Source organism: Leopardus geoffroyi, chromosome D2 (genome assembly GCF_018350155.1).
Source record: "Leopardus geoffroyi isolate Oge1 chromosome D2, O.geoffroyi_Oge1_pat1.0, whole genome shotgun sequence".
NCBI classification, from domain to species: Eukaryota; Metazoa; Chordata; class Mammalia; order Carnivora; family Felidae; genus Leopardus; species Leopardus geoffroyi.
In genome coordinates this window covers 17,161,745-17,180,832 of record NC_059334.1, presented here as the reverse complement: position 1 = coordinate 17,180,832, position 19,088 = coordinate 17,161,745, and the positions used below count along the sequence as shown (strand labels likewise).

Here is a 19,088-nt window from a genome sequence, read left to right as displayed (position 1 = left end):
CACTACGACCGCTTAGCAAAGAATTTCAGGCCCCGCCCGGACGGCAGCCGCATCATGGATTCTTCCAGCTCATCTAACTCTAGCTTCTCCGTCGGCTCCGCCAGTCCCGGCGCTGTCGTGCTCCTCTACTCGGTAGGCGCCCCGGGGAACGAGGCCCGGGGCGGGGCCGCAAGAGAGGACCCCACCCTCCCGGTCCCGGCCTCCTACGGGCTGTCCCAAAAGAGTGGGTGCCGGGGTCGCCGAGGAGGGGTGAGGTGGTTGACTTGGTTTCCAAGGCAACGGTGTATCGCTGTGTGTATGAATGTGTGTAAGCTTTTAGAAGTTTTTATGGGCGACGGTTCCTCTGGTTCCTTTCCACTCGTTCCTTCTCTTTGCCTCCACCAGGCGGGGGGCCTTCAGAGAGCCCCTGACGCAGAAATGAGGCGTGAGAAAGGGATCTCTCTGCCTCCAGCGAGGGGCTGCCTGTAGGTGGAACCGGAGAAACCTGCGATTCTGACCTGGCCTGATATGTCAGCGTGTGGCTCCCCACCCCGCCCTTTTCCTGCCGTGATGTTCCTGGGAGAAAAGTATTTGGCTCGTATGGGGACACAGAGTTTGTGATAAGACTTAAAAGTTTTTCAAATAGAAAGATTGGGAACTTCTGGAAAATTTTACTGCCTTTTTTGTCTTCCATCCGTACGTTTTGCGGAAGGAAGCTAATGCCGCCCGGTCTCTCCCAACTTGCCTTCTAACACCCAACCCTCTCTCCCTCTCCCGATTTTAACTGATCTTTTTTGCCAACAGAATGTCGGTCGCTCACTATTTATATGAAGAAATTATGAGGTGAACGCTTTGTAGTTCTCAGGATTGCACAATTCTGGGGCAGCTGATTTTTTTTTTTTTTAAACCACGAAATTAATTTTTACGTACTTTACAAGGCAATGAAAGAATGCATTTAAAAAGCATTCTATGTCATGGAGGTTAGTGCCAATTTCTGTCTTAAATATAATGTTAATGTGTGTAGGAAGGTCGTAACAGGGAAAAGACAAAACAATGAGATAAACCAAAAACTCAGTTTCAAAAGAGAAGGTAGATACAGGGCTACCTTCAAATTGGGACACCAGCATTCTTTGGAACATGGGGAAACTTCTCCCTCCATGTGGAGAGCTCTGGGCTTATAATTGCTGTCAACTGCCCACTTCTGTGAGAGTTATTACTTTAACCTCTCTAGTTGTTGACCTCACCCCACAGCTCTGTGGGGGAACTATTTTGACCTCATTTTCTGACTCTGCTGTTCCAGACCAGGCATACAGGGAACCGGGTTGCTGTGTAGATCCTGACTCACCATAGGTAGCTTTTTCAGCCCTAAACTGGCTTGTGAATTGACTGCAATTTTGCACATGCATATAAAGGAAAGAGTTGGGTTTTTTTTTTTTTACTTCCCCATTTACTGCTGGTTCTTTAATGATAACACTTTGGTCGGCTTTTTCACATGAAAAATTAAGGTGATTGTACGTGAGCTTTTTCTACCTCTGAAGCTGGACAGAAGCCCTCACTATTCTTGTAACTGCATAGGCTTTACTCTTAGGATAACCTGAACTTTTTCTTACTATTTCAGGCTGTCCTTATCTCTTCAGCCACACTGTTCTTGTGCAATACTCTAATGTGAGAGTAGTACTTAGAGATATGTAAGATACTCCTGATTGCAACAAACATTACAGCACTGGTTACTTACAGCATCCTAGTCATTATTTTCAACACCCAGAATATGGACGTTAAAGACCCAGCCTTTGCCTCCATGGACTTGAAGTTATGAAAATAAACAATTGCAATTACAATCAAGTGAGGTAAGGGCAAAGGTCAAGTCATCCACAGCACATTGTGGCAGGAATGAGAAGGAGCACCTGACCTGTTTGGGGACTCAGAGGAGACTTTTAAGAGAAGGCGACATGTGAGCTGAGTTTTTGAGGTGTGAATGGGAGATGAAGGAGAGGAAGACACCCATGGTAGGCACCCACGTAAGAAAGCCACTCCCTTGCATGTTTGGGAGAACCTAGTAGTTAGGTAAGGGTAAATAAAGGAGACGTGGGAAACAAAACTAAGGAAGTGGGCAGAAGATAGTTCCTAGAGGGATTTTATATATCATGTTTACGCACCCTTAAGAATAAAAGCTTTCTATGAGAACCTTTAAGGATGATCGGATCTGTATTTTTGGAAGTCTAAGGAGACTGGGTTTCTGGAGTGGTTATTTGTGTGGATAACCTTCACTTAAGTAGAGACGGTAGAAGGAGAATCTGATAGGAGAAGGAATCTGACGCCCTAAGCCTGGGGAGCAACCAAACACGATTGCCGCCGTCATCCAGAGAAGTCATAAAAGCCTGAGGCAATGGCAGTGAGCCTAGGGAGAAGGGTAAATTGGTTAGTTTGAGTTGGTTAGGATAGTTGAATGCGGTGGCTGAAGAAAAGGAGGTTTCTGTGATTTGGCAACTGGGCGGAAGCTGCCGATAGGAAATCTGGGGAGAGGAACAGGTTGTGTCAGTTTCAGATGTGTTCAGTTCCAGATTCGAGTGGTAGAATGAATGATTTTTAAGTCGTGGATTACTACGTTATGGACCCCATACCTCACAGGTGTTTGGGAGACATCCAGACAGAGTTAGAAACATGGTACCAGAGGAAAGGAGGCAGGTCTAGCCTAAAGATACGGATTTGTCAGACATCAGCAAGCAAATTGTAGCTGAAGCCGTAGGTCTGCTTGAAACCTTTTCGTGAGAGCACGGAATGAAAAGAAGACTGGGGATAGATACTTCCTGGTGTACCCAGAACCCAAACTATGGCTTCCTGCTAAAGTCTGAAGGAAAAATCTGGACTCCTTACAATGTCCTGCAAGACTACACCATTGCTACCTCTCTGATTCTACTAATGTTGCTCACTGGGCTTTAGCTACACTGGCCTTTGTTTCTCTGACAGTAAGCAGGCTCTCCCCTCAAGGGTGCTTACAGTTCCCTCTGTGTGGCATGCTGTTTTTCCCAGAAATTTGCGTCGCTTCCCCTGTCCCATTTGAGGTCCCAGTTTAAATATCACCTCCCAGAGAGGCCTCAACCCAAGCATTCAATCTAAAGTAGCTCTCCAGTCCTTCCTTGTTAGTTACTATATTTTATTTTCTTTATATTCCCTTTTCCAATGTCATGTTAACATTAGTCTTGTACTGACTCTCAAAGCTGTGTGTTAATGTCTCATGACGTTTGTAGAGCCCATTGTTGACATACAACCGTTATGAAAAATTAAAGATTGACTTTTGTAAATTTACAGTTAAATAAATTCTGTTAAAAACGAAAGTAATAAATACCCCAAGCTCAGCACTTCCTAATTATTTTACTAAATTTTACTGTTACCCACGCTTTTGAGGTTATTTATGTCCATCAGACTGTAAGGTAGAGATGCTATGTAATAGTGGCTACTGCACATCCCTTCCCAGCTCTCCACCCACGGAAGTCATGTTGGTAGCTTGAAATCTGCCAGGGCTCTCCCATGGTTAAACATTCACCAGCGTGCCACTGGGAGTATGCCTAAGTGAACTTATTTGTTGCCTGTCTTTCTGTAAGGCGGCGTAAGCTCCTTTCCTACATGTTCTTTGTCTGCCTTGTTCACATTTTATTCTCAGCCTGTAGAACAGCGCCTGGTATGTTGTGGGCTCTCCCTAACTATCTGTTGAATGAATGGATCCTCCAGAGCAGTTGAAAGGGAGGTACAAGGAGAAGCTTGTTTAGCTACAAATAAGAAGGGGCTGCTGTAAACATTAAGATAGAAAAACAATGGGGGGAAATAACTGAAATCTTACTTGCGCTCCTCTTTGTATCGTGCCCCTAGATGAGGAGCTATGCAAATACATTTATCTTATGGTAGTAAATACTTCTCCATCATGTATAGGGAAGGCCAACAAATGAGTAGTTAACACTCAACCCTAGCTGCATGTAGGAATCACTTGGAGTATTTTTAAAAATAATTCTGATGCCCAGGTACCATTCACAGACTAAATTAATCAAGAATCTCTAGGGGGTCCTGGGCATCAGTATATTTTTTAAGTGCCCAGGTTATTTTCATGTGCAGCCTGGGTTAAAAAATCACTGGATTAGCCATTGGGTCAGGACCAGATTGGGAGCACTTTGAGCTTTAGCCTGTGAATATTGGGGAGCCAGCAGCAGCAGGGCTCAGGAAGTGTCTTCATTCAGTAATTTATTTTTTCATTCTACAATGAATTCCTACTAGGAACTGGGAATACAAAAACATATAAGACACACTACCTACGCAGACAAGAAGTTTACAGTCTTGCAGGGGAGATACCAATCTGGGTTTAATGAAGTATTTTAGATGCTGTCATGAAAGGCTCAGTTAAGAGTCAAAGGAGAAGATGGTCAGTTCAGTCTAGGTTGAGGGGGGAGAGTCAGGAAATGGTACACAGAGGTAAACAGAGGCTGAGGTTGATGGCTAAGTGTTTTCAGGTGAACAGCGCAGAAGGGTCTCCCTCCCTCCTCCATCTCTCTCCCTGTCTCTATATATGTACACTTATTTATAATTATTTTGTATATTCATATGTAATATAAAAATGTTTATAAACATAAATGCCTTACGTGTGTGTGTGTGTGTGTGTGTGTGTGTGTGTGTGTGTACAGAGAGAGAGAGAGAGAAGATCTTTGTCTCCCTAGCTGATTCCAATCCTTTTCTCTTCCCACTCCCAGGACCACTAAGTGGAAAGTCTCTAAATCCCCTTTCATCCCTAAAATTATATAATCTATAATGACAGTTTGTTACATTGTACCAAGTCTGAGTCTATACATAAATTGTATATTCTTTTACTGATGAGAAATGGGAGATTTGAGAAGGTTCTTGAACCTTACAAGCAAGAGTATGATATGTTACAAGGACAGAGTTTTACAGTAGAATCCCAGCATTAGAAGATTTTTCCCTCATCTATTCTTTATACTTTATATATGTGGGCATAACAATGTTCGTGTTTGCATATTTCACATGTTTTACATGCTACCCTTTTGATGTTGAAACTCCTCTTAAGTGCTCTTTTGTTTGTATTCTCATTATGCCAGTCATGTTCTCAGTTTAATATTCTATATTTTTTTCTGTTACTTCAACATGTAGTCATTCAGTTGTGCTCTATTCCAAACACAGCTGGATGTTGGGAAATACAAAGAGGACATGTGTTTTGTCTTCAGGATACTTGCATTTTGGGGTGACGACATGCAAACGATTGCAGTATTATGGGTACATTCCATCATAGGTGGAGATACTGGGTAAAGACGTTCTGATGGGGAAGGCAGAGTAAGTCCCTCTGAGCAACTCAAGGAGAGTTTTCTCACAAGAGTGATGCCTGAGCAAGGATGACAGAGGAACAAAAAGGCCTTCCAGACACAGAGATGAGCATGTGCAAAGACCCAGAAGCATGTCAACAATGAACTGTGTTGGGGAAATGCAAATCATTTGCTATTGAGTAGACCTTAGCATGGTGGCCAATGAGTCTGGAGAGGGAGGGACAGACCAGCTCATAGGGGTGCTTGTATGACATCAGAAATGGTTTAGGTCTTACTCTAAAGGAGGTGGCGAGTCACTTAAGTATTTTAAGCAGGGAACAACTGGGTCAGAATTGTGTTTTGAAAAGAGCACATGGCAGCATGGAGGGTAGAGTCAAAGGGTCAAGGAGACCAGTGAGGAGGCTGCTGTGATAAAGCGCACAGGCTGGACCTGTGGTTGAGGAGTAGATGTGCTATGTTCTTAAAGGCCACCTTAACAGGATCAGATGGATTGCACACAAGGGTGAGGGAGGAGGGGTCTAGAATAATGCAAAGGGATGTAGATGGCATGGTGGTTGTTGAGATTTCTGGTGTAAAACTCCAGAAAATAAGCAGGTTGTAGGATTGTGCAGAGGAGAAATGAGTTCAGTTTTAGAAAGGCCAAATGTCAGGGCACCTGGGTGGCTCGATCAGTTAAGCATCCGACTGGGGCTCAGGTCATGATCTTACAGTTTAGGGGTTCGAACCCCGTGTCAGACTCTGTGCTGACGGCTCAGAGCCTGGAGCCTGCTTTGGATTCTAAGTCTCCCTCTCTCTCTGCCCCTCCCCTGCTCATGATCTGTCTCTCTCTCTGTCTCTTAAAAATAAATAAACCTTAGGAGGGCCAAATGTGAAGTGTTTGCAACTAAATGTGTACATCAGGAGCTCCCATGGGAGAAGAGAACCAAGCAGGAGGTTCGACCACATGTACAATTAGTATCTAAAGCCAGATGAGCAGTACAGTGGGTTGGGACAGGACAGTTGGGTATGTTAACATTAAGGGAAATGGGAGGAAAGAAGAAACATTTTCATTTTGGTTGAAATTTTCCCCCAAGGTTGAGAAATCACTGGATTAGAGAAATGAGGTGGATCTTCTGCTGTGACAAGAGTCATGAATTAAAAACCAAAGTAAAGGGTGGCTCAGTCGGTTGAGCGACCGACTTTGGCTCAGGTCATGATCTCAAGGTTTGTGAGCTCAAGCCCCGCGTCGGGCTCTGTGCTGACAGCTCGGAGCCTGGAGTCTGCCTCAGATCCTGTGTCTCCCTCTCTCTCTGCCCCTCCCCCACTCATGCTCTGTCTCTCTCTCTCCCTCTCAAAAATGAATAAATGTTGGGGCGCCTGGGTGGCGCAGTCGGTTAAGCGTCCGACTTCAGCCAGGTCACGATCTCGCGGTCTGTGAGTTCGAGCCCCGCGTCAGGCTCTGGGCTGATGGCTCAGAGCCTGGAGCCTGTTTCCGATTCTGTGTCTCCCTCTCTCTCTGCCCCTCCCCCGTTCATGCTCTGTCTCTCTCTGTCCCAAAAATAAATAAATGTTGAAAAAAAAAATTAAAAAAAAAAAAAATGAATAAATGTTAAAAAAAAAAAAAAAAAAAAGGAAAATTTCAGGATGGTTGGAGGTGGGGAAAGGAGGGAGCCCTTAAGAATGGTGTCAGGCCATAGGGAGGTCTAGGAAGATGAAGACTAGAAGGAGGTCAGGGTTTAATGATTAAATTAGAAATAATAATGTGTGTTGTATTTTTTAATAGCAACGAATAGAAAATAATTAAAAGTTCCATTAGTAAAAATAATATGGTGGAAGAAACTGAAAGGACAAGGAAGTTTATACAGGAAGTGAAAAACTCAAGTGACAAATCAAAATGTATGTGTGTCAGGTGGGAATGTGTGTATATGCCCAGAAAAAAAGCATTCACTAGAATGGTCCCTGGGTCATTGGACAACAGGTGATTTAAATTTTCTTCTTTGAGCTTTACTGTAACTTCCAAATTTATTCATTTATTTATTTTTGGCTTTAAAACATTTTATTAAGGGCACCTGCGTGGCTCAGTCAGTTGAGTGTCTCTTGATTTTGGTTCAGCTCATGATCCCAGGGTCATGGGATCAAGCACTGCATCAGGCTCTTTGCTGAGCATGGAGCCTGCTTGGGATACATGCTCGCTCACTCTCTCGCTTGCTCTCTCTCTCTCTCTCCCTCTCCCCCTCTCCCCCTTCTGCCCCTCCCCCGCTTGTACACGTGCTCACATACACATGCTCTCTCAAAACTAATTTAAAAATTTTTTAATTCCCTGGTCAAAACAATTCTTAAAAAAAAATAATAATACTACATTTTACTAGAATCTGAATTGCTATTTAAGTGCCCCAGAATCTCTAAGCAATTTTTTCTCCCCAGTAAGTTGACCGCTGCTCACACAGGTTAATGCAGGAAAGATAAATAGAAGTTCCTAGAATCTGCCCAACCCCGGATAGAGGACACCCTTTGTGTCAGCAACACGCATGGTAGCCAGGGAGAAGGCAGGTGGCTCTTTGCGTCTCATCACAGCCTGTAGATGGAAGTGGCAGGAGCCATGACCTGGGCATCCCTGCCGCCCCAACAGCACTTCTCCAAGAGGGTAAAGTTCAAACTTCAGCCCTTCAGTCACCAGAGGAAAAAAGTATTTGAAGAAGTTGGAGGACGTATGGGGTGCCTTAAGTGGATTGGCACCCATGTAGTTTAATTTGACATAATTTTGAATTTCTATTGTATGCTTTGATTTAATTGTGAATCCTAAGGAGAAGAGGCAGGCAAAACACATTTATCAATGTGATTGATAAAGTTGACCTGATAAAATTGATTATAAAATCGGTCAGATTATTCTAGAGCTTAATCTCTCATCTTTACTATCTTTGTTGACTTTTCCAAAAGGGTACTGGCTTTACAAAGATAGCAAACAGACATAATAAAATATTGTGATAATTCAGTATCAATTTATTGACCCCTAACTGTCATTATATTTCCTTTTTTTTTAGTATAGGAGAACCTTTTATCAGTGCACTCTGCTCTTGTTCATGTGTCCTTGAATAAAAATGTTGGCAAAGATGAAACCTTACCAGTGTAGTCCCTAATCTGCCCTAATTTATTTTACAGTATGTGCGTTACTTTCTTTCATTTTCCTTACCCACAGAAGGAGCTCAAAAAATGGGATGAATTTGAAGATATTTTAGAGGAGAGGAGGCATGTCAGTGACTTGAAGTTTGCAATGAAATGCTACACACCTCTTGTCTATAAGGGGATTACTCCTTGCAAGCCAAGTGATATTAAATACAGTGTTCTCAATTCTGAAGAGGTTCATTATGTCATTAAACAGGTAAGTGATTCCCTCTTCAACCACAGCCAACAAGGAACAACATAGGTTTGAACTGTGCGGGTCCACTTAGAGTGGATTTTTTTTTTTTTTAATAAACACAGTACAGTACTGTAAATGTATTTTCCTTATGATTTTTTTCTTATGATTTTCTTAAAAATATATTCTCTAGCTTATTGTGAGAATATAGTATATAATACATATAACATGGAAAATACGTGTAAATCAACTGTTCATGTTATCGGTAAAGCTTCCAGTCAATAGTAGGCTATTAGTTAAGATTTTGGGGAGTCAAAAGTTACGCATGGATTTTCAACCGCATGGGGGGTTGGCACCCAGCCCCCACGTTGTCCAAGGGTCAACTGTAGTCTGATAGGGAATGACAACAGTTGTATAATCCGTTGAATTGACAATGAAATCTGATATGCTGACAGGAGCCCAGTATACAGGGGCACTAATTACTTATAAGGCAAATAATTTGTGTAGGGAGTTGGGAAAGCGATTTTTTTTTTTTTTTTTTGTCCATAGACTGATGAATGGATAAAGAAGATGTGGTGTGTGTGTGTGTGTGTGTGTGTGTACTCGGTGATGAAAAAGAATGAAATCTTGCCATTTGCAACAACGTGGATGGAACTAGAGGGTATTGTGCTAAGTGAAGTAAGTCACTTAGAGAAAGACAAATATCTCATGATTTCACATATCTGTGGAATTTGAGAAACTCAACAGATGAGCATAGGGGAAGGGAAGGAAAAGTAAGATAAAAACAGGGAGGCAAACCGTACGAGACTCATAAATACAGAGAACAAACTGAGCGTTGCTGGAGGGGAGGTGGGTGGGGGGATGGGTTAAATGGGTGATGGGCATTAAGGAGGGTACTTTTCAGGATGAGCACTGGGTGTCCTATGTAAGAGATGAATCACTGGGTTCTACTCCTGAAGGCAAGACTACACTGTATGTTAACTCACTTGAATTTAAATTAAAAAAAAAAAAAGAAAATCGATTTTTTTTAAATGATGCCTACCTAAAAGATGATTAGGGGTTGTCCAGGTGAAGTGGGTGAAGAAATGTTCCTAGCAGAGCAGATAACATTTTCCCCGTGGTTTTCAAATTTCACTGCACATTAAAATTGCTGGAGAAGCTTTCAGGAATCCCTGTGCATAGATCTCACCCCCGTATGAATTGAATCAGAACGTCAGAGGGAGGGAACCAGACATTCTAGTAGTAGTTTTTAGAGAAGCCCAGTCAACTCCAAAGAATAGCAAAGTTTGGGAACCACCGGCTTATTTTAAAGACTAGAGAGCATGTGTACTCACAGTACTAGAAGCAGGTCTGACCAGACCGAAGAGGGCACAGAAGGAGTAGTGGTAAGAATTGGGACTGGAGAGGGAAGCAGCGGCCACATGGTGAAGGGTTTTATAAACCATCCAGAGGAATTCGATTTTATCCTACATACAGTGCAAAGTCATTGAAAGGTTTCAGGTTGGACTGTGGCCTGGTCGGTTTATGTTTTAGAAGCACCGTTCTGCTCCAGACGGAGAGGGGAAATCTGGTTATGATGCTTTTGCAATACTCCCTTTGTGGGATCGCACTTGCCTAGACCAGTAAGTGGTCGTAGAAACGAGTTGGACAGATTTAAGAAATTTAAGAGGTGGAGTAGACCTTATGGAATGAAGGGAAGGGCAAGAAAGACTTAGAAATGAGAGCACCATTCATTGCGATAGGGAGCCCAGTAGAAGGAATGGACTGGACAGAAACACTAAGTTCTGTCGTGGACGTGTGATTTGAAGGCAGCAGGATAGAGGCATTCAGTGGACAGGACTACAGCTTCCTGGCGGCCGGCCCTCCCTGTTCTGTTGCCCAAGTGCTCTTGTGCCTTGAGGTGAACCTGGAGAGATCTTTGCTTCATTGACTTTTAAGCGGAATTTAGTCAGATGTATGGCCTCAGAAAAGCTCTTTATCTCTGCTGTTTCCTTCTGATTTGGATGTATGACCTGTGCTCCTAATCCTTTTGTTTTCATTTCTCTGTCATGATCTGTCTTGAAGAAACAATTAGTCTTCTCTGATTGGTCCTATTCCATCAGCGGCATGAAGTTTCCTCGTCAATTAGAAGCCAAAGACAGTGGTTCTCAATACCGGCTCTTTGATAGAACTTTTACAGAAAGTTAACTGTTATTATCCACCAGTATATACACTCCATGAAGGCAAAAATTTTATCTCCCTTAATGACTTTTTTTTTTTTTTTTTTTTTTTTTTTTTGCTGTATTCCTAGTGCCTAGCACATAGTACACATTCAGTAAATATTTCTTGAATGAATGAATAAAAAAATATGCTTTGGTCCTGTCCACAGAGATTCTGATTTAATGACTCTGGAATAGGACCCAGGCATCTCTTTCTTCTTCTTCTTCTTTTTCATCTTCTTTTTAAAAGCTTCCCAAGTAGGAGTGACTAGGTGGCTCAATTGGTTAAGCATCCGACTTCAGCTCAGGTCATAATCTCACGGCTTATGAGTTCCAGCCCCGTGTCAGGCTCTGTGCTGACAGCTCAGAGCCTGGAGCTTGCTTCAGATTCTGTGTCTACATCTCTCTGCCCCTCCCCCGCTCATGGTCGGTCTCTTTGTCAATAAACAAACATTTAAAAAGTTAATAAAAGCTCCCCAAATAATTCTAGTGCATAGCCAGATCAAGCGTGACTGACCCAAGCCAGTGTTTCTCAAACTTGGCTGTGCTACTGAGAAAAAAATCCCATAATGTAGGTAGATTGGAATTGTTATAACTCAAGATTATGTGACCCGACTGGGCCCTCTGTAATTCTTGTTACCCAGGAATTCTTTGTTTCCCCCGTGAAGTCTCTTCCATTCTCCAAAATGACAGTGTCAGTGTCCGTCCCATTCTTTCTGAGCCTCCCGTCTCCCCCCCTTACCCTCGACATGAGATTTTTCTTCTTGCTTCACAAAAAAATGTAAACCATTATATGACCACTCTCAACTTCCTGTGATCAAGCTACTAATTGACCTGCATCTGATACCCATAATTCTCCTCTTCCTTCCTGTTCAGAGGGGACAGGGAGCCCTTTCTCCTGTTGGGAGTTCAGTCCCTCCCCTGCTCCTTTGCTCTGAACTTCACTTGCTCCCTCCTCCTCCGGGACTTTGTTTGCTCGATTGTCCTCCCAAATGTCTTTAACTTCTTACTGTTCTTTACTGCTTTACATCCTCACTGAACATGCTTAATTGTCTTCCAGCTTAAATCAGCCCTTGAGCACATTTGTTCCCCCTTATGACTCAGCACTTCCTTTCCCTGTTGTGTTCTACTCTTAGAAGCAGCTGGCTGTTTTCTGTACTTTCTCACCCTTTGTGTGTACGCAGCTCCAGCTCACTGGAATCTGGTTTCCAACCCGCTGTAATTAATCTCTCCAGGATTGCAAATAATGACTTCCTTCCTTATGGCTAAAATCAACCTTGTTGAAATCCTTCGCAGTCTTTGGCACACTCTCCCTCTTTTTTTTTTTTTTTAGAAGTTTTTAGGTTCTCTCTACACCCAGCATGGGACCCAAACTCGCAGTCCCGAGATCAAGAATCCCGTGATCCGGGGCGCCTGGGAGGCTCAGTCAGTTAGGCGTTCAACTCTTGATTTCGGCTCAGGTCATGATCTCATGGTTCGTAAGATGGAGCCCCACATCAGGCTCTGCGCTGACAGTGCAGAACCTGCTTGGGATTCTTGCCCCCCTCTCTCGCTGCTCCACTCACACTGGCTCACTCACTCTCTCAAAAATAAATAAACTAAAAAAAAAAAACAAAAAAAAAAAACACACGCACCACTAACTGAGTCAGCCACGCATCCCCCCTCCCACCAAATCTTCTTGATTTCCTCCGTTGATGTGCTTCTTTTCCTTCGCTTGTGTCTTTAAATGCTGCTGTTCCTCAACTTCTTGTTCTAACTCACTCTCTGAGCAGTTTTCTTTCAACGTTTATTTTTTTATTTTTGGGACAGAGAGAGACAGAGCATGAATGGGGGAGGGGCAGAGAGAGAGGGAGACACAGAATCGGAAACAGGCTCCAGGCTCTGAGCCATCAGCCCAGAGCCCGACGCAGGGCTCGAACTCACAGACCGTGAGATCGTGACCTGGCTGAAGTCGGTCGCTTAACCGACTGTGCCACCCAGGCGCCCCACTCTCTGAGCAGTTTTATTTATTGCCAGAATTATAAGTATTTTCCTTATACTTATGTTGTTATGTTAGTAATATGTTATAAACAACAGTATGTAATAAATAATAATTACTATCTGTTGCTTCAGTCCAGATCTCTTTTGAGACACGTATTTTGATGTCTATTGGAATGCCTACTTGGAAAATCGAAAAACCTCTCAAATTCAGGATGTCTGAATCAAACTCTCTTACCCTCCCACCCCTACCGCTGTACCACGCACACCCCCCTCCCCTTGTTTTCTGTACTCCAAGAACAACCCTGCCGTGTGCCTGCTGCTCAAACCGCAAATCTGGGTGCCGTCTTCAGCTTCCTGCTTTCCCTTCCTCCTAGTCAGTCACTAGGAGCGGCTCCTGTGCTCCCCTTGATAGCTCTTGTCTGTTTCTTTCCATCTCTGCTGCCGCTTCTCCAACTCAGGCTGTCTTTGGCTCACAGGAATGCAAGAGCTGCCATCAAAGTGCTTTTAGCCGAGGAAAGAGGAGATTACTGCTGCATCTAAGGGACTACTCAGGTTTGTGGTGCGGAGAGCAGACTGAAGAGGGACAGCACCCGGACAAGGACGTACAGAGCTATTGCTCGTCTTTTAATCTCATCTGAGGTTTCCAGGAAGAGGGTGCTGAAGGACAGACATACCTGTTGAGCAAATGAGAAGCCCAGGTGCACAGAATAAGGGATCAGGTCATTCTCTGCTTCCGTGCTTTCGTCCAGTTTTGGAGAAGGCATTCCTTCTGAATCGACCAGCCTGCTCCCCTGAATGCCTCATGTGTGTAATTCTTTCAGAACCCCGGGAGTCATGTCCTTCCTACTCTTCAGCCTCCTCTACTGGCCCAGCTGGCATAAGCACTTCCTGGCTGGGGGAGGGCCCTCTCGGCCACGTCTCTCTTTCCCTTCTCGGCTCAGCTCCTCAAAGGTATAGTCTGTCCTTCCCCATTCACGCCCCACTTTTAGCAGGCCATGCACCTCATCCGGTAAAGGTCACTGTGGATCTCCAAGGGACCCGATCCCAGGGGCCGTTTTAGTCTTCGCTGTATCTTAACTGTGTCAGTTTTTGTTGGGCAGTCTCCTGCAGGACCTCTCTTGACGTTTATGGTGCAACCCGGTGTAGTTCTCTGAATATCTCCCTTGTTAATCTCTTTACAGGTTCTTCCATCCACCAGGCAAGTGTTTCTCAAGGTCAAACCCTCAGCCTCCTTTATCCCTGCAGCCTCCCTGATCCATTTTGTCCATTGTCTTCATTTCCATTTTCACCTGTAGTCTGGTGATGTCCAGACAGGATCTCTAGCCTTGGCTAGATTATCAGGGTTCAGACTTTTATCTCTGACTGTCCTGTTCCCTGAAGGTCATCTAATTTGTATGTCTCACAAACCCCTCAGAATCAGTATCCCCGCCTTCTCAACCCCTGCACCACACTGCCTTCTACCCTTGGTCTGTCTCCCCCATCTCAGGACCACCCCACCATCCATTCTGTTGCCCATAAGAACTGAGCATCTCTCTGCCCTTCGCCTTCTCTTCAGCACCTTTTATTACCTTTGTTTGGGCCTTTTCTGTCTCTGGCCTCAACTATTTTGATAGTTCTTCAAATGTACTCCCTTTCCTAGGCTTGTTTCCTGAAATCCATCCTTACCGCTAATCCACTGATTCCTCTGTTTCCCTGAAAAAGATAAAATATGGAGCTAGGTAGAGGATAATTATCCATTTGTGAAGGTACCAAATGCCACTGAACTGTTGATTTTGAAATGGCTGATTTTATGCTATATTAATTTCACCTCATTGTTTTTTTAAAAAAAACATGTAATTTAGGAAGCTGGGACTCCAGCATTCTACCCTCTGATCTTCTGGACCTCATCCTAAAGCAGAACACTCTCCTCTGCAAAGGATAATTATTATTTATCACATAGACTCCACACTTGTTTCCAACATGCTTGTTTAGGGGGAAGTAAAAAGAGTCAGATTAGGATTCCTTAAGGACAGAAACAGACTTGTTCATCTCCAGGCCTAGCACACGCCCATATTTGTTCTCTTTACAAGAAGATGTGGTGTGCCATATGAATAAAGAGAGTTCCATTGTGAGGTCATTGATTTCACTAGTTACCCTTTGATACTTGGGAGAGTTTTGTCCCAGTGACCTCTATATCTGAATAGTTTAAACGGTTATTGTGATGTAATCTGGTATTTTTACCTTGTGTATTACCCTGTAATAGCATTGAGCAAGCAGATGGAGTGCTGCAACATTCTAGGGAAAGAAATTGCTAAATATGTATTCTAGGACACTAATACACAGGCAACAACTTATTTTAGAGAATTTGGTTGTAAGCTTATTAACAAATCAAATGAAAGGTGAGAGGTTTTCTTTAGTCTAAAATACTATCCTTGAAAGACGATTCTCTTTGAATTTCTAGTCTGTGAGGTTATCTAAATAGGATCATTTATCTACTGTGGTTATATTGGAAAATAGATTAGGTCAATTTAAATGAAGAACAGAGCATAGCATTTTTGAGCTATATAGTATTGGTCCATTTGGAACTAGTCATACTGGCTTGAGGGAATACAGTTCTGGCTTCTTTCCTTCAGAAACGTCTCCCTGCTTTTCCTTTTCCTTCTAGCTTTCCAAGGAATCCTTTCAATCCGTCGATGTCCTCCGAGAGGAAGTTTGTGAGATCTTGGATGAAATGAGCCACAAACTGCGTCTGGGAGTCATCCGGTTTTTTGCCTTTGTGCTGAGCAAAATATTTAAACAAATTTTCTCAAAAGTGTGTGTAAATGAAGAAGGTATTCAGAAAGTGAGTATTGCTGGTTAAAAAACAACCTCTTCTTCTACCCCTCATGATACAATCAAGGCAGAGACATCTCACTCTGCACCAAATGAGCAGGCCCTTGGCATCAGGCATCCAGGCTGGCCGGAAGAGGCTCTGCCTCTCTGGAGGGTGATGTTTGTCACTTTCAGATCTTCAGACTTGAGATTAAGTTACTTAGGTAATACTTACAGGCTAACCTAATGTCAGATGTCCACAAAGTTACAGAAGTAATGCCGAGAATTTCTGTACGCGGTTCACCTGGATTCCCCTCCAACATTTCCTTCGTCCTTTTCCTCAGTTCTCCGTTGTGTTTTTCCCATAAGCGGTTAGGATACTCCCATCTGGCGCAATTATCAAAATAAGCAAACTGACATTTAACGCTAGAATACAGACCTCACTCGTAGTCCACCAGTCGTCCCGGTCATGTCTTGTACAGCAAAAGAAAATCCTCTATCACGCGTCACGTTCAGCTTCCTTATCTCTGTAGACCCTTTTAAGTTAGAACAATAACTCGGCCTTTGTTTGTGTTTCATATTAGTTTTGGAAACAAAGCCCAAAAAACAAAACGAGACCAGTTGTTTTATAGCTTGCCTTGATTTGGATTCGAGTGATGTTCTCTCAGCGGGAAAACATTGTGTCCTTCTCAGTGCAGCAGGTCAGGAACACGGCGATGTGCACTTTCAGCATTTGGTTAAGGTGGTATTTCCCTTTGTAATGAGTAAGTATCTTGTGGAGAGATGCTTCAAGAGGGGTCCGCCTTACTTCCTCCATTAGTTTTTACATTGACTGATGATTTTTGCCTGAACCAGTTATTACTCTAATGATTGCCAAATGGTGATTTTTCTAATTCCATCACTGTTGTTAACAGCCTGCTTTCCTCTGAAAGGAAGAGCTTTTCCTATTTTTATTCATTTATGTTTTTTAATATCGTTTTTCCTCTTACCAAGAAGCTCTCACCTTCATTGACCTGCCTGTATGTGTCTTTTAAGGTTTTGTTTTATTCAGTCATTTACTTTCAAGTATTTCTTCTTTTTTCCTCCTCTGTTTTCTAGATTGCTGACTTACTCTCTGGATCTCTGTCAAAGAATGCTTGATAAAGCCATCCAGAGACGGGCACCTGGGTGGCTCAGTTGGTTGAGTACCCACTTCGGTTCAGGTCATGATCTCACAGTTTGTGGGTTCGAGCCCTGCGTCAGGCAGTCTCTGTGCTGACAGCTCGGAGCCTGGAGCCTGCTTCGGATTCTGTGTCTCCCTCAGTTTTTGCCCCTCCCCTGCTCGTGGTCTGTCTCTCTCTGTCTCTCAAAAATAAATAAACCTTAAAAAAAAAAAAAAAAAAAAAAGCCATCCAGAGAATCTTGACTGGTGTTGACTGGCCATGTCTTCTTTTTTTTTTTTTTTTTTTTTAATTTTTTAACATGTATTTATTTTTGAGAGACAGAGAGAGACAGAACGTGAGCAGGAGAGGGGCAGAGAGAGAGGGAGACACAGAATCCGAAGCAGCCTCGAGGCTGAGCTGTCAGCACAGAGCCCGATGCGGGGCTCGAACTCACAAACCGTGAGATCGTGACCTGAGCCAAAGTCAGATGCTTAACCGACTGAGCCACCCAGGCGCCCCTGGCCATGTCTTCTTAACTGATCACACATTACCTTGCCTTGGCGAATTATAGTTAGATTAAAAAAGAAAAGAAAAGAAAAACAGATAACACACTGATACGGCGAATGTATTTGAGGTATCTTGACAGCCTACAAAATATATCTGGAGGCTCAAATTCCTTCTAACTGCAGGGCTCGCATTCTTCCTGCAGCCAGTCCAATGTATAGAGAAATACCGTACCTCTCATTTATCCTGCTAATTCAGATTTGTTTTCATTAATCTACCCGAGAGAAGCTTTGTTCCCTCTTATACACACAATCAGTCTAGCACAGTGGGTAACAGCTGACCTTTTTTTTTTTTTTTTTAAAGTTTATTTTTTGAGAGAGAGCGCACCCGTGTGAGTGGGGTAGGAGCAGAGAGGGGGGCGGAGGGAGAATCCCAAGCAGGCTCTACGCTGTCAGCACGGAGCCCAACGCAGGGCTCATTCTCCCCAAAGGAGAGCTCATGACCTGAGCTGAAATCAAGCGTCAGACACTTAACCAGCCGAGCCTCCCAGGTGCCCTGACAGCTAGCTGACTTTTTTTTTTTTTTTTTTTTTTTTTTTTTTTTTTTTAATTTTTTTTTTCAACGTTTATTTATTTTTGGGACAGAGAGAGACAGAGCATGAACGGGGGAGGGGCAGAGAGAGAGGGAGACACAGAATCAGAAACAGGCTCCAGGCTCTGAGCCATCAGCCCAGAGCCCGACGCGGGGCTCGAACTCACGGACCGCGAGATCGTGACCTGGCTGAAGTCGGACGCTTAACCGACTGCGCCACCCAGGCGCCCCGCTAGCTGACTTTTTAATTCAGACTGATTTCAGTTGTATCCCCAGCCCGGCCATCGATCAGATGCATCACCACGTCGCAAATGAGGAACCTAATGCTTAGGCCTTCTTTACAAATATGTGGAATTAAACAATGCGTGTAAAATGCTTCATATGTGAAATGCTTAATGTGGTGCCCCGCTGATATGTTAGTGTTTATCACTATTATTATTATTTTCTATGCAATTTACATTTTTAATGTTCTTGCATCACGTGTGCTTATTTCTGTAAAACTCTGAAATGTAATAGGGGATTCTGTATGTAGCAGGAGAGGCAGAAAGACCTTGTTATGCTTAGTGTTCCCTCTGTACATATACACATTCTTCCTGTTCTGATGTGGCATGTGATTTTAATAATATGAAAACTGAAATGATTCAAAAGGGAACGTTTGTTTTAAAGCTACAGCGAGCTATCCAGGAGCACCCGGTTGTTCTGCTGCCCAGTCATCGAAGTTACATTGACTTCCTGATGTTGTCTTTTCTCTTATACAACTATGATTTACCTGTACCAGTCATAGCGGCAGGAATGGGTACGTATTGTTTCCCCCGTTTTTTATTTTAATTACAAAAATAAAAAATACTCACCAAAGCGATTTTAATAGTTACTGAGGTGTTTGAAGATGATGGTGAAAATACCCTGTCCCTTCTTCCGTTTCAATTTTACATATTTTTATATGAGTGTTTTTACTTCTGTAGGACTGATTCCCAAAAGCAGGATTGCTAAAGCAAATAATTGTTTATCACCTCCCTTTTGAGGTAGCCAGGAAAGTTGGGATTCAAGAATACACCTTGGTCAATAAATGCAGCAAACAGTAAGGTAAAAACAGCCAGGGACTTAAGTACTTTAAAAGCATTTTCATCTGTACAGACATGTGAGGGAGTTATTTGAAAAGTAAGGAAAATGGAAAGAAGGAGGGTTTTTAAACTGATGATAGAACTCTTCCTCTCATCCGGGACTTGGTGGATTTATTCTGTGCCACTCA

General features: G+C 43.2%; 1 protein-coding gene across 3 annotated transcripts in view; it reads left to right on the top strand.

The window, feature by feature from the left end:
* The window catches only part of GNPAT (glyceronephosphate O-acyltransferase), a 34,440-nt gene that overhangs the window by 764 nt on the left and 14,588 nt on the right, over positions 1 to 19,088 (top strand). The window contains exons 1-4 of one of the 3 annotated variants that reach the window (XM_045437375.1): positions 25 to 132; positions 8,476 to 8,658; positions 15,457 to 15,633; positions 18,506 to 18,635. In XM_045437375.1, coding sequence (XP_045293331.1) covers positions 55 to 132; positions 8,476 to 8,658; positions 15,457 to 15,633; positions 18,506 to 18,635 — 568 coding nt within the window. In that variant the 5' untranslated portion in view covers positions 25 to 54. Of the gene's footprint in view, positions 1 to 24; positions 133 to 775; positions 960 to 8,475; positions 8,659 to 15,456; positions 15,634 to 18,505; positions 18,636 to 19,088 lie in introns of those variants that run through there. The other 2 variants (XM_045437377.1, XM_045437376.1) reach the window with 2 other exon arrangements.